Source organism: Cucumis melo, chromosome 4, assembly GCF_025177605.1.
Source record: "Cucumis melo cultivar AY chromosome 4, USDA_Cmelo_AY_1.0, whole genome shotgun sequence".
Taxonomy (NCBI): domain Eukaryota; kingdom Viridiplantae; phylum Streptophyta; class Magnoliopsida; order Cucurbitales; family Cucurbitaceae; genus Cucumis; species Cucumis melo.
The window spans coordinates 5,117,974-5,133,540 of record NC_066860.1 but is presented as its reverse complement, the minus strand read 5'-3'; the positions used below and the strand labels follow the sequence as shown (position 1 = coordinate 5,133,540).

The window sequence follows — 15,567 nt, the reverse complement described above, 5'->3', positions numbered from 1 at the left end:
GGATTCATTATTGGAAAGAGATAGTCATGACATTGAATTTCTTAAAATGGATGCTATGTTTTTAGTTCGAGGACAAAAAAGTCAAAAATCTCAACCAATTACAAATTTGTATCATTATCCTGATGAAGTCTTCTATGTTGTCATTGATATGCAACTTTAAGAGTTGAATAATCATTTTATTGAATCAAGTACTGAATTGCTTTTGAATCCGAGTAATTCATTTGTTGCTTTTGATAGACAAAAACTTAGTTTACTTGCTTAGTTTTATCCAAGAGACTTTTCGGCTATTGAACTCCCTATGCTTGAGGATCAACTTCAAAATTAGATGTGTTCAGAAATTGTTGAACTAAAAAGCATAGGTGATCTTGCAGTGAAAATGGTCGTTACAAAAAGAGATAAGGTCTATTCATTAGTTTATCGGTTGCTCACATTGGCATTGATTTTATCGGGTTGCAACAGCTATTGTAGAGAGAACATTTTTTGTTATGAATATTGTGAAGATTCAACTGCGCAATCGAATGAGAGATCAATGGAAAAGTGATTGTCTTATAGCTTATATTGAGAAAAATTCATTAGATAAGTTAGATAATAAAATTATCGTGAATCGATTTCAAAACATGAAAACTCATATAGGACAATTGTAATACGTATTAAATTAATTAATTTTTGAAGCTATTAATATTTTTTTAAACATTTTTTAGTGTGTTTATCATATAGTGTCCATCTATACAAAATTTCTGGATCCGTCATTGCTTTGGTGAAATGTTTTCAATCGAGTATATTTTTTTGTCTTCTTCGGAGGAATGCGTCTCTTAACATTTCCACCCTTTTACCAAAATAGTTTCAAAACCACTTTTTTTTTCAAGTTTTTTTCAAAACTTACCCTATTTTCCAAATAACCTCGTGAAATACCATTTTTACTCTTTAATATTAAGCTCTTCATCAAATTGTTTTTCTTATATTATCAGAGACGCATTCACCTTGATTTTTTTATTTTATTTTCAACTTTTCATGAAAAATCATTTCCTTAATCATTTATTTTTATTTTATTTTCAACCTTTTTACTAAAATCATTCCCTAATGATTTTTGCAATCATTTTCTATTCCTAATATTTTTGTTTTTGTTTTTTTTCCCTTAATTATTATAATTATTCTTCTATTATTAATAATATGTATTTCTCCTCAATCTATTTAGTAATATGATATTCGTCTAATGATTTCGTAAAAAATAATAATGACAATTACACTAAATATTTTTTTTATTTGATATAAATTTTAAATATTTGATTTAAGGAAAAAAATATATTTGAATTAATTAATCTCACCAAAATTATGAAAGATCAAACTAAAATATTAATCCAAATAAAGAATTATTAACTAACAGGGAATGGTAGAAAATTACAAATTTAACCAAATATTTACAAAATATAGTAAAATTTCAAATTCTATCAATCATAGATATTGATAGACGTTGACTTGCTTCTATGAATGACATTGATAAATAACAATAAAAATTTATAGATAGAATCCAAAACTTTGTTAAATTTTGTAAAGATTTTAATTTATTTTACTATATCTAAAAATATCTATTTTTAATAGGCTTTATAATTTGGAACTTGTTATCAAAATACATCAAATTTTAATCATTAAATAAAATAAATGAACAAATTGTACTCATCAAAATTTAATGATTTGGTATTTATTTTTTCAATGATTTCAATATTAGCTTTTTACTATTATTGAAATCATTGGACAAATATCAAATCACGATGTCATGAACATCGTTAGTAAATAAATCCAAGAGAAAAGCATACTAGTAAAAGAATAATACTTAAAATAGTTACGATATTTTTTTAAGAAAAATTACACAAATTCATTAAAGATAATAAAAAGATTAGAAATAATAAATGGATGATTTTAGTAAAAAAGTTGAAAATAGTAATAACAATAATAATAAAAAAGAATAAATGATTAAGGGAATCATTTTCGTGAAAAGTTAAAAGAATAAAAAAAAAAAAAAAAAAGAATTCAAAGGTGGATCGTCTCAACACATTCAAATTTGCACAGAATGAATCAGTTAGTGTGAGAAATCTTGGAAGAGAAATTTTCACCCTTAGTATCAAAATAGTTTCAAAACCACCCATGTGTTTTCAAACAACCCCTATTATTTCACGTAGTTAAAACTAAAAGTGAGCCATTTGATAAGTTTTTAAAAATGGATCAATCAACAAAAGTTAAGTTTAAGGATTTTGGATTGTTTTACGACATTTTCTCATAAACATCATCAGACTTAACATTTCCAAAGTTAATTCACTCTTGGAAATTCCATTTCTTCGCCAAGAAAGGAATCGAACCCACCAAATAGAAACGTCAAAATTTCACTCATGTCTTTGGAAAGATTGTCCCCACCCAAACGATCTTTCTAAACCTTCTGTACTGCGTTTGTTCATTACAACTAGTCTTTCCCATTTCTCTAGCAATTTTGAATTTTGCACTTCATCGCTACTCTGCAGAGGATGGTCGTAAGTGTAACTAATAGCTTTGCTCTATCACGGATTACCAACCACATTTGTGATTTCCCGTTTTCCTCCTGCAGGAAGGCGAAGAAGGTTACCCGCAGACGACGGTGAAGATTGAGATGTTTGGAGCCAAAGACGGTGGGCAACCTTGGGATGATGGAGCTCATTCCACCATCACACAGCTTCTAATTTATCACAACCACTGGATCTGTTCCCTTCAAATTGAGTATGATTACAATGGCCAATTAATTTCTCCTTCAAAACATGGCGGAAACGAGGGTTCCTCTTCTAAGGTACCACCAAACCCCTTAATTTTAATCAATTTTCTCATTCTCTTTGATATTTCTCGAACTGGTTTGATGATTCTCAGGTTGTTCTAGATTACCCAAACGAGTACCTAATTTCAATTTATGGTTACTACGGCTACATAGGTAAGTGGGGACTTGCACACAATGTGATTCGTTCCTTAACTTTCCAAACCAATAGAAAAACTTATGGCCCATTTGGGAAGGAAGAGGGAGTCAAATTTTCATTCCCGATTATGGGGGCTAAGATTGTTGGCTTCCATGGAAGATCTGGCTGGTACCTCGATGCGATTGGCCTTTACATACAGCCAATTCCAAAGTAATGTACATTACATACATATGATCTTCTACTTCTACTTGTTTGCTGCAAAATATGAACAGAAATTACTGAATGGATTCCATTGAGATTCTGTGATGCAGAATCGAACTCAAGAACTTCAGGCTGGGGCCTTTTGGAGGCAAAGGTGGGCATCCATGGGAGTATGTCTTTCGGTCAATCAGACGATTTGTAGTTGATCATGAACAATGGATCCACTCCATTCAATTTGAATATGAGGATAAGAATGGAAAGTTATTATGGTCCAAGAAGCATGGTGACACTAATGGAAGTTCCAAATCAGAGGTTATACTTATACCTCAAAATCCTCTTAATGAACTACTCTGCCCATAACTTGTTTGTTGAAATTCCTAACTTGGGCATTTGTTTTCCATGGTAGGTTGTGCTAGAATTCCCAGATGAGTATTTTGTTTCTGTTCATGGCTACTACAGCCACATACGTGTTTTGGAAGATTCTGCCACTGTGATTCGGTCACTGACATTCAAAACTAATAGAAGAACATATGGGCCTTTTGGAATTGAAGATGGAACCAGATTTTCGTGCCCAATTCTGGGGACAGATATTGTTGGTGTTTATGGCAGATCTGGTTTGTTCCTGGATGCGATTGGACTCTACTTAGGAACAACTCTAAAGTATGTCGCCCATCTTTATTCTTTTAATTTTCTGGATATCATATTCTATTTCTTTGATATAAACAAATATAATATGTCTGCCTTTTTTGCTCATTTCGTTTCATTCTGTCGTCTGTATCGTTTTTTTTTTTTTTTTTTTCAGTTTTCTCTTGTCTTTTTCATGTTCCAATTCGGTTTCTAGAACATCATTTTTTTAATCAATAGATATTCAACAATATATATAAACACGCACATATATTTATATAATGTTTATAGTATCGTTAATGAATTAAATTATTAGACATGGTCACGTGGAAGCATTGAGTTAGTAAAATTAAAAATAATGCATGATGTGGATTTTCAAACATGCTGGATTTTTAATCCAAAAACAGAAAACGACTGGATCTGACGATTAGCTTCTTTTGAGCTATATTCAAGTTCAACTTAACAGCTAATCAATATATAAGCAAATTAGTTCAGCAATATATTGAAATTATGGTTTATCATAGGTTACCTTACTTCACTTATAAAGATTTGCTGAAGTTAATTACTGATTTACCTGTCTTAAAATTTTGTTATATTTCCAATCACTTTTTTTTTTTATTATTAATAGTAAATATGTGCTAGTCAACAAATAAAACTTGTAACTGTTTGATAGTAAGAAGTCATTGCTTTATGCAGCATGAAGGCTGAGCCGGAGCCTGTGGCTCCACCAGCACCCCAAATCCAAATGGAGCAATCTAAACTGAGACAATACGGAGGTGAAGGTGGAGATGGTTGGGAAGATATGTTTCAGACAATAAGACGGTTTGTGGTTCGTCATGGAGTATGGATAGACTCCATTCAAATTCAATATGAAGATGCTAATGGAAACTTAGTGTGGTCTAACCAGCATGGTGGAGATGGAGGATCCAGATCAGAGGTTAACCCAAATCTTCCTTTTTATTCCTCTCCCCACAATTTGCTTCCCCTTACTGAAACTATCAAGTTGCCTTTGTTGTTGGGTTACTCTAAAAATAATTGAATGATGAAGTTATGGTGTACAAATGTAATTGCAGGTTGTTTTAGAATTTCCAGATGAGTATCTTGTATCGATTCGTGGCTACTACAGTGATATTCGTCGATGGGGACTTGCAACAACTGTGATTCGCTCCTTAACTTTAGAAACTAATAAGAAGAGTTATGGGCCATTTGGAGTTGAAGATGGTTCCAAATTTTCATTTCCAACTGTTGGGTTGAAGGTGGTTGGCATTCACGGTAGATCTGGTTTGTTTCTTTATGCCATTGGACTTCACGTTGCGTCGATTCAAGAGTAGGTTGTAAATCTTTGGATCATGGATCTACTACAACATTAACTCACCGATTAACTCAATCGCCAATTAATTCAAAAACTTAAATTCATGTATTTTATGTTTAACATTTTAGTTATGAAAAATAATTGTATTTGCATTAGCAAGGAAAAATAAATAATTTTCAATGGTCAAAGTCTGGACTTGTTTGTGATGCTTTTTCAAGATTGAGCAGCTTTATTAGCCAACTTGAATATAATAACAAGAATAGAAAGGTCCCAATAAGATTCAATTGCTGACATTTTTGGTTAAACTTTAGAAGTGTGTCAATATCTATTTCAATATTCTTTGTTTATTTCACTACAAGATACCAATTATTCTCAATTAATAAAATTTCTAAAATATCAAAATGAAAAGAACACGTTATAATCTAAAATACAACGTATGGTGTGGGAAAAACAAAACATATTTTTTCTAGTCTCAAGGATAATATTGAAACATTTTTCTTAAATTTAAGATTATTGGGGCTTTTGCACTATTATCTAAAAAGTATGTTACATTGGTTGAGATGTGGTTCCATTTCCTTTATTATTTATTCATTTAATTATTGATGGTTATATGCGCTTGAAGTTTTTTATTAGGATATTCCTAAATTCCTTTAATTAAGGATGGTTCGGATTTTGCAAAACAAACCAAGATATTCAGCTTTATGTAAGGAATGAAGATTGCTTAGTTGCCTGCGCACTAAAAAAAAACAAAGAATAGAAAGAATTCTGATTGAAGGTAACCATTTCAATATGCACATCGAGATCTAACGTATAACGAAACAGTATATTGGAAGTGATAGATTCATTTACGGGTTCAAGAAGGCTTGAAGCTGAAATTACCCATGAACATTAATTTAGGGGGAGTAATCCTTCTCAAGTCATGATAGTTATAGTTCTTTCTGATTATTGTATTAGTTCATCGTTAGCACAATAAAATGTGTTGAGTGCTAAACTCTATGTCATAACATTCTAATTATCAAGTTCTACAAGAGTAATATAATCTCTTATCATGGGTCTGAGGCGCCCCAGAAGTAAATGTTGTGTCATCGAACTGGGTTACCAAAGTTGCTTGTGTTGCTCTACTTGCCTGTCATGTTTCTATTGTTATTTCCTGTGTTATTAACTTAAGGTTTGACTATATTTACATTTGTAACTGAAGATTCATTCTCAATTGGTATCAGAGCGAGTTTCAAAGCAATTTATGGTAAATGGATCGATTATGTGAAGGAAGCTCAACAACCAGAACCCCTGTGCTTGATAGAGCAAACTATGGGTACTGGAAAGCACGAATGATGGCTTTCTTAAAATCTCTTGACTTGAGATGCTGGAGAGTTGTGATGGCTGGATAAGACTACCCCACTAAAATAATTGAAGATGGTACAATCACTCCCAAGTCTAAACGAAAGTGGCCAAGAGCTGAAAATGAATCTGCTGTTGGAAACTGTCGAGTCCTGAATGCCCTGTTCAATGGGGTTGATCAGAACGTGTTTAAATCAATAAACACATGTACGTCTGCAAAGGAAGCTTGAAACATTCTGCAAGTTGCCTATGAAGGAACCTCAAAGGTCAAGAAATCTCGTTTGCAGATTCTGACATCTCGATTTGAAGCTCTTAAAATGGCCGATGATGAAACTCTAGCAGAATACAATGTAAAGGTTCTTGATATTGTAAATGAATCTTTCCTACTAGGAGAAAAGATTCCCAAATTAAAACTTGTTAAGAAAGTATTGCAGTCTCTTCCTCAACGTTTTAATATGAAAGTAACTGCAATTGAAGAAGTAAATGATATCACCAAGATGAAACTTGATGAATTATTTGGGTCTCTGAAGACTTTCGAACTAACACTCGGAGAGGGTGATTCAAAATAAAAGTCAGGTATTGCATTATCTTAACTGTTAGTGAAGAAAATACACAACCTCAAAAAGAGCCCGTTAATGAAGAATCTCTTACTGAATCTATAGCTCTCTTAACAAAGCAAATGTCAAAAATCAGAATTCAATTTTACAAACATGTTGGAACTAACTTGTTGATGGTTTAAGAGGATTCATTGACTTATAAAAAGGCAATGAATGGTGTAGATATTAATTATCTGACATCAAGAAATGGCTAGCTATGGAATTTCAAATAAGAGATTTGGAAATGTGAAATGTGTTCTCAGTGATCCAAATTGTTTGGAAACACAAGAACCAATCACTAGTCATGACTCAAGCATCTTATATAGACAAAATGTTGTCTAGATATAAAATGCATAATTCCAAAAAGGGATGGATTGTCCTTAAGTATATTATAAAATAGTTTAAGAAATTAAAAGACTAAATACCGTGTATGGAGCTAAGGATATGATCCTTATTGAACACACTAATTCTGATTTCCAAAGATGCTAAAAAATCTACATCAGAATAAGTATTCATTGTAAATGTAGTAGTGTGATGAAGTGTAAAGTAAAATTGTACTACCTTATCTAGGTAATTTTGCATCATAGTAACATTGTAGTAACCTCGATACTAGTTAAGAAAATCATGGTTGTTTGGTTTACAAAGTCTTTCACGACTAAATTGTTTGAAGGTCACCAAAAGAGTTTAGGTCTATGAAGTTTGTGCACTAGGATAAGTGGGAGAAAATTTGGGTATATGCCTTAGTTTTTTGTCTTCATATGTTTATTGTACTCATATGAGTAATTCTCTCACGGTTAAATTCAACATTTTTTCTCACACAAAGAGTTTTAGTCCAACTGAGAGTTTATTGGAATTCATGTCCTAAAACTCGTAGTTTGTAGTTGAATTATATTATATTCAATAAAGTGGTTATTGAGGACTTATTAGTGAAAATAAAATACTATAATCTTGAATCCAATAAACTTAGGTCTTAAGGCTATCTAGTATAGACTTGAACTTTATGTAGAAACATAAACATGGATTAAGTTCGAGTATATAGCCCAAACGTCTATAGTGTATGAATAAGGTTGCGCGCTTTATTTTGGGAACACTATGGATGTGGCCTACTTTGTAGTTAGTACAAATAATGTGATCCTAAATCGTTCATGTAGAGACATGGAAGTGGGGGCATCCTATGTAAAGAGTTTACATAAAACCGAAACCAAGAAATAGTCACTTTTAAGTTATAACACCATTGACTATATAAACTGACTATTTCGATTATGATGACCTAGGTAACTTTATCTTAATCCTGAGCTAATTATGAACTTTTGTTCACACAGAATTATCCTTAGATCTACATAGGTGAGAGCAGCTCAACGGTGCTGGCCTAACAAGTCTCCCATTTCAGGGGTAAGATCAGGTGGATAGCTAGGGACATAGGGTGTAAGACGGAATTCACTCCTACCTAATTTAGGGTTAGTAGATAGGTTGTTCCCTTAAGGACTAAATCCAAATCTTAAACAAGGGTCCCCACCCTCTCATTGGCCCGAGAGGGATTCGGTTTAAAGGTTAGACCTTAAACCAATTGTTCAAATAGTGGATCAGTAGGACTTAAGGAACAAGATGTAATATCAGGGGTAAAACGATATTTTGACCCAGTCGAGGTTACGAACAACCTGTGAAGGATTAACTTACTGATCACGGTTGTATCAGATAAACAAAAATATATCTATAGTGAGGGGAGTGCAACTACGTGACTTTAGTAGAATGACTCGTTAGTTAACGAATGTTAATTAGCTCGGTCTAAAAAGGTTTAGCCAGTTAATCTCGGATCATTGAAGCCTATGATCTATAGGTTCATTAGGTTCCCCTGCTAGCTCATATGGAATTAACTTAGAACAATATGTTGGAATGATTCAAATTGTTCAAATTAGGTAAAGAGAGAGAAATCGACAAATATATTTTATATAACCGTCAGCTATATGTTAGATAGAGCTTTATGTTTAAATATGATCTAAATATTAAAAATTTGAATACATATTCATATTTGGAAGCTAAAAAATGATGGAAATGGTCAAAGTTGTAAAAAGTCAAAATGTTGACTTTTGACTTTGAAAAGTCAAACTTTGACCGACTTTATCCTCAAATGTGATTTGAACTTTAGAAAAAATGAATACGTATTGATGCTAGAGTGGTTGAAATTAGTCAAGACGGACAAAATGGTAAAAACTCGAAATGTTGACCTTTGACTTAAAAAGTTAAAGTTTGACTTGGAAAGTCAAAGTTTTACTTTGACTAATGGTCAAATGACCATTTTGCCTCTTGTGTAAAGTTAGTAGGAAAATCGAACATTTTCTTTGATAATCCCACCAACTCTTAGTTGGCTAAGTGGATGTTCATGGTGATGACACCAAGCCCACTAAGAGAAATTGAAATAGTGACTTATTCCACTAATTGTAAGTGGAAAGTGAGGTGTTGCATTTGATAGAACTAATTATGTGCAATAGTTGCATGTAATTAGGTTATTTAAATGGTTATTCGAAAATTGGAGAACTTTTTGGCAAACTTTTGTTTGAAGAATTTCAAAATTATACCAAATTTGTTTTGTCTCCCAAATCTCAAACCAAAATTCCTTCTCAATTTCCATATATTTTTCTCTTAGTTGCTTTACATATTTGGTTCTACCACCAGGTTCTAAGTTCGGAGAATAACGGGTCAACTCTATTGGAGGTCTCGATTCGAGTTCCTGAGGTAATTATTGAGGATTACTTTATTATGTACATCCCATAAGGACTAGAGTTTTAGTCCAAGTGGGAGTTTGTTGGGTTTTATGTCCTAAAACTCGTAGATAGTAAATATAACCAATTGACTGCCATTAATAAAGTGTTTTATTATTATAATTTCAATAAGTGTTATTGATTATATTATTAGTTTTGTCTTAATAACCTAAATCCAATAAACTAACATCCTAAGCTATTTGATGAGTCTTGAACAGTATGTAGAGACATACGGGGATCAATGTTCAAGATCAACTTAAAGGGTCTATAGTATAGGGTTAAGGTTGGGTACCTTATCCTGTTAACATTATGAATACGGCTCATTTTGTATTTGATACAAACACATTGATCCAATGTGTTCATGTATGCGACATGCGAGTAAGGGTATCCTATGCAATGAGTTTGCATAAGACTGGACCACGAAATAGTAATCACTAGATGTAACTCCGTTAACTAGTTGGATTTATATTTCATTAGGATGACCTAGGTGACTTAGTCTTAATCTTGAGTGCATTATGAACTCTTGTTTGCAAGGGATTGTCCTTTGATTTGTACGGGTGAGAGTAGCCAAATTGCCGACTCAATATGCTTATCATTTTGAGGATAAGACCGAGTGGAGAGCTGGGAACATAATCACACAAGATGGAATTCACTCTTTCCCACCTTTAGGGTAAGAAGATAAGTGTTTCCTTAAATGGTGTCTTCGAGACTTGAACAAAGGGCCCTACGCTCTCTATGGCACGAGATGGGTTTCTGTTTAGTGGTTGGACCATATAAATAGGTTGTTCATTAGAGGAGCACTGGTATTTAAGGACTAGAGGTAACCCAGGAGTAAAACGGTAATTTGACCCAGCTTGTTACGAACACTTGTGAAGGACTAACTTACTGGTATTGGTCTATATTTGTGGACACAGAAATATATCTACAGTGAGAAGAGTTCAGCTGTGAGTCTTTGGTGGAGTGTACACACAGTTAACGAATAATGATTAATGTAGTTAATGAGTTTAGCTAATTAATCTCATATCGTTGTAGCTTCTGATCTGTAGGTCCATTAGGTCTCCTTCCTAGCTCATAAATAGTAATGAGATTTATTTATATTTGTTGTAATTTAAAATGTTCAAATTTACTTTGGGAATTAATATAATGTACATTGATACATTATAATATAAAGTTTATTAGACTTTATTATATAAATTTAATTTTGGATATGATTCTAAATTAAATTACGAGAGAATAAAATATTGAATAAGTTCAAATATTAGTTTAATTTGAATTACATTCATATTAAAACTATAAGTTAAAATTTAATGTGTATATGATACATATTAAAACTATAGGTTATGAGATAAATTTATATTTGAATATGATTCAAATTATGAATTAAATTAAATATAAGATATTTAATTTAGAAATTAATTAATTAGAGAATTAGTTAATAGTTTAGTTTAATTTGATTTAATTAAATTTGATTTAATTAAATTAAAACTATAGGTTATGCGAGAGATATTCATTTAAATATGATTTAAATGAAAATATTAATTAAATATGATTTAATTAATTATTAAATTAAATTAAATTAATTAATTAGTTTAATATATATTAATTTAATAATTATTATTAATTTAATAGGGAACGGGGTGGTTTTCCCACGTTCCCATTTATTATCTCCAACTTCCCACTTCTTCCGTCTGAAGAAGTGGGAATACTTTGCGTAACAATCAAAGGTGTGAGTTCCGCGAAGAAAAGGACTCTCCATTCTCTCTGAAAAAATTCTCTCCGTAGAGAAAAATTCCCTTATTCCAATTTTGGTTCCCATAAACCATATCAATTAGAGAATAGGAAGGTTTCCAAGTGGTGGTGCCCAAATTGGTAATTGGTAGATTCAGAGTCGTCAACGAGCATACGCTTTCTTCTCTGTATTTTTCTTCAAAGCGTGTCTAACCATCAAAATTGTTTCCGTAATTTTTGCCAATGTATTGGTAATTTTAAGGTTCCAATTAAAATTGAGTTTCTGTAACTCTTCTGCTGTAAAGGGTTTTCATCCCTTCAATTGATATCAGAGCCATCTCAATTTTAATTGAGAAATTTAAAAATTTACATTGGTTAGGTGAGATCTCTGCATTATGAATGTGGTTTTTGCAATTGAATGTTTCTGTAATTTTGGCCATAGATTTACTGTTTTGATAAGATCAAAATGTAAAGGCCCCTGCATTTTTTGACATTTTAATTTGTAAATCTGTAATTTAGAGTCCAATTTTTGGATTCGGGGTGTTTTTCTGAGTTTTTTTACATCAAATTTGCCCAAAACGGACAACCAAAAGGCCATGAACGGGAGTTTTTTCGATTCTGTACGGAAACCGAAGCCCAAAACCGTGGCTGGAGGTTGAAGAAGGGATGACGTAAGCATGACATCATCGGCTCGTATGGAAGCTATGTTAGCACGGTCAGCCAAACTTGCTTTCAGGGCAATGGTTTGTCACGGCACAGTAATTAAGCAAACGATGTCGAGCTTGATGGAACGAACTACCGCCATTGGTCTAAAAAATTGTTAGATCTTTTTTTAGCAACTAGAAGTTGATTATGTCTTCACCAAAGATCTGCTGTCTTCTGATCCCCCAACTACCACTTCAACATCTTCTGATCCAGAGTCATTTACAGGGCCTTCTGCTACTGCCGCTACCGCTGACCAAGTAAAGAAGGATCAAATGATCGATCTTGAAAAATATGCAAAGGATAACAAGACCGTTCGTGGACATCTATTAAACCACATGTCAAACCCGATGTTCGACTTGTTCGTAGCTCAAAAATCTGCCAAGGACATCTGGAGCACCCTTGACTCACGGTATGGAAGAGATGATGTTGGACGAAAGAAATATGTCGTCGAAAAATGGCTGCAGTTCCAAATGACTGACGACAAGCCAATTGTGGAACAAATACATGAGTACGAGAACTTGGTGGCGAACGTCCTATCTGAAGGCATGAAGATGTGCAAAATACTTCAAGCAAATGTTCTGCTGGAAAAGTTTCCTCCATCATGGAATGACTATCATAATCACCTCAAGCACAAGAAGAAGGATCTGAAACTTCCGGAACTCATCAGTCACATGTACACGGAAGAAGCCAACAGACTGAAAGATAAGTTAGCCTCCAAAAATTTAAATTTAGTTAATACTAACCTAGTCAAATCGTCTATTGTAAATAGAGACAAAACCAAGCTGGAAAAAGGGCATAAGGGGGAAAACTCAAAAAAAAGACAGTTCAAGGTTCCTGGGGACAAATTCAGAAGAAAAAGCTAGTCTGTTATGTGTGCGGAAATGAAGGACACAAATCATACCAATGTAACCAAAGGAAAGGGAGACCAAGTCAGAAACCAACACCTCAAGCCAATCTAGCAGAACAATACAATGAGATCATAGCAGCCATAGTAGAGGCCAATCTGATAGAAAATAAGACGGACTTGATCCTCGATACTGGAGCCTCAAGACACTTTTGCACCAACTGAGAACTTCTCCATGACTACGAAGACACTACCGATGGAGAATGTGTGTTCATGGGAAACTCAGCCATTGTAGGAGTGATCGGGAAAGGGAAGGTTATTTTAAAATTAACTTCTGGCAAAACTTTATCTCTTAATAATGTTCTATATGTCCCTTCCCTACGTAGGAACCTAGTGTTTGGGAGTCTGCTGAATCGGGCCGGGCTTAAAATTGTACTGGAAGGTGACAAAGTTTTCCTCACCAAAAACGGAGAATTTTTCGGTAAGGGGTATCTGTCTAATGGTCTGTTTTTACTAAACACAATTTCCATGATTGAATCTGTTAACTTATGGCATGGTAGACTAGGACATGGGAACTTTGCATCAATTAGGAAGCTTAAAGACTTAAGACTTATTAATACTTCTGAGTCGCATGAAACTAGTAAATGTCGTATTTGTGTAGAAAGTAAATTTCATAAGAAACCTTTCAAACCAGTTGGATCTAGAACTACTGATCTGTTAGAATTAATTCACCCGAATCTAGCCGATTTTAAAAACACTACTAATAGAGGTGGTAAAAACTACTATGTATCTTTTGTTGATGATTACTCTAATTTACTAAGATATACTTGATAAAAACAAAAGATGAAGCTGGTAGTATGTTTTTAAAAGTTAAAGCAAAATCTGAAAATCAGTTAGGAAAAATGATAAAAAGATTAAGATCAGATAGAGGTGGTGAGTATTCTGATAAAACTCTTAAAGACTTTTGTGAGTCAAACGGTATTATCCATGAATTTACTGCTTCTTACTCACCACAACAAAATGGCATAGCATAACGAAAAAAATAGAACTCTTAAAGAAATGATGAATGTCATGTTATTAAGCTCCGGTCTATCTAATAATATGTGGGGAGAAGTTGTGTTATTTGCGTGTTTTGTTCTTAATAGGATTCCCCACAAAAGGCTAGACAAAACTCCCTACAAACTCTGGAAAGGACATGCACCAAATATTTCCTATTTGAAGGTCTGGGGATGCTTGGCTAAGGTACCATTTCCTGCATTGAAGAAATCTACGGTAGAGTCTAAAATCTTTGACTGTATATTTATCGGGTATGCTCAAAATAGTGTTGCATATAGGTTTATGTGTTTAAATGATAAAACTATAAACGAATCTAGAGATGCAGAATTCTTTGAGCATGTATTTCCATTAAAGCAATCACTGTCTATTCCTAGCCTATCTAAAAGAATGCATGATCCTAAAAATCCCTCAATCATTAGTGAAACACCTGTTTCTGAAACTGTTAATACTTCGAACTTAAGATGTGAATTAGAACTTAGGAGAAGTAAAAGACGGAGAACTGAGAAAAGTTTTCGGTCCAGATTTTCTAAGCACTTTCATAGTGGAAAGGCACAATGAAATTAACTGTAACTTCACAGACTTGTTCTTAATAGATGAGGATCCTAAAACTTACCAAGAAGCGCTGAACTCTGTAGAGTCAAGAATGTGGAAAGAGGTCATTAAAAGTGAACTGGATTCACTGGTCATGAATCATACATGAGACTTAGTGGACCTTCCTATGGCAAACAAGTCAATTAGATGTAAGTGGATCTTCAAAAGAAAAAACCAAATGGATCAATAGAAAGATACAAGGCTAGATTAATGGTAATAGGGTATACCCAGAAACAAGGCATTGATTACTTTGACACATATTCCCCTGTAACTAAGATAACCACAATTAGGGTCTTGATTGCATTAGCTGCCATACATAGCCTTCTTATTCACCAAATGGACATAAAAACTGATTTAGAAAAAGAAATTTATATGACACAACCAGAAGGCTTTAAAATTCCTGGCTAAGAAAACAAAGTGTGTAGACTGAGAAAATCCATATACGGTCTTAAGCAAGCTCCCAAGCAGTGGTATGAAAAGTTTAATAATACTTTGCTAAACAATGAATTTAAAATGAATTCATCACGCAAACACAAATTATTAATTTATCTAAGTTAAGACCTGTCTTTCCTCCAAGTTTTTGGAATGCCCCAAATTCTACTTGAGCGTCTAAATTTGGGTCATAGAAAAAATTTTCTGATTCATTTTGATTAAGCTTCCTTCCTATTAATCTGGAAGTTCTTCTCAGATACAAGGAAATGATTCAGTTCCAAAGCCAAAGATATCAATACTTTTGGGGGCTAAAGCCCCATCCCAATGGATAATTGTAACTCTTGAAAACGGAATCCGCTAAATTTTTTCTTACATTGAATCAGTCATTTATTTTATATATGATTGGATAAGATATCGATTTTTTTTTCTAGATCCAGTTGGTTCGTTT

The 15,567-nt window shown here is 33.2% G+C and overlaps 2 protein-coding genes across 3 annotated transcripts; both read left to right on the top strand.

The window, feature by feature from the left end:
* Window positions 1-2,293: 2,293 nt before the first annotated feature.
* On the top strand, window positions 2,294-5,258 carry LOC103503933 (jacalin-related lectin 3-like). Of its 2 annotated transcripts, none has more exons than XM_051083199.1 (7): window positions 2,294-2,519; window positions 2,597-2,812; window positions 2,890-3,143; window positions 3,245-3,446; window positions 3,541-3,794; window positions 4,455-4,695; window positions 4,832-5,258. In XM_051083199.1, the coding sequence occupies exons 1-7, from the start codon at window positions 2,517-2,519 to the stop codon at window positions 5,087-5,089; spliced, it is 1,428 nt and encodes a 475-aa protein (XP_050939156.1). In that variant the 5' UTR covers window positions 2,294-2,516; the 3' UTR covers window positions 5,090-5,258. The 2 variants fall into 2 exon arrangements, with proteins under 2 accessions (XP_050939156.1, XP_008466548.1); XM_008468326.3 differs by having other exon boundaries at window positions 2,295-2,522.
* A 6,910-nt stretch (window positions 5,259-12,168) lies between these two features.
* On the top strand, window positions 12,169-13,059 carry LOC127148854 (uncharacterized). Its single transcript, XM_051083230.1, has 2 exons — window positions 12,169-12,234; window positions 12,328-13,059. Exons 1-2 carry the CDS (start codon window positions 12,169-12,171, stop codon window positions 13,057-13,059), a joined length of 798 nt encoding a protein of 265 aa, XP_050939187.1.
* The last annotated feature ends 2,508 nt before the right edge of the window (window positions 13,060-15,567 follow it).

Coding starts and splice junctions, on each gene's coding strand:
- LOC103503933 (XM_008468326.3), top strand. Junction 3,144..3,244: donor TACATACAGCCAATTCCAAA/GTAATGTACATT, acceptor TCTGTGATGCAG/AATCGAACTCAAGAACTTCA. Junction 4,696..4,831: donor ATGGAGGATCCAGATCAGAG/GTTAACCCAAAT, acceptor ATGTAATTGCAG/GTTGTTTTAGAATTTCCAGA.
- LOC127148854 (XM_051083230.1), top strand. CDS start 12,169: ATGACATCATCGGCTCGTATGGAAGCTATGTTAGCACGGTCAGCCAAA. Junction 12,235..12,327: donor AACTTGCTTTCAGGGCAATG/GTTTGTCACGGC, acceptor ATCTTTTTTTAG/CAACTAGAAGTTGATTATGT.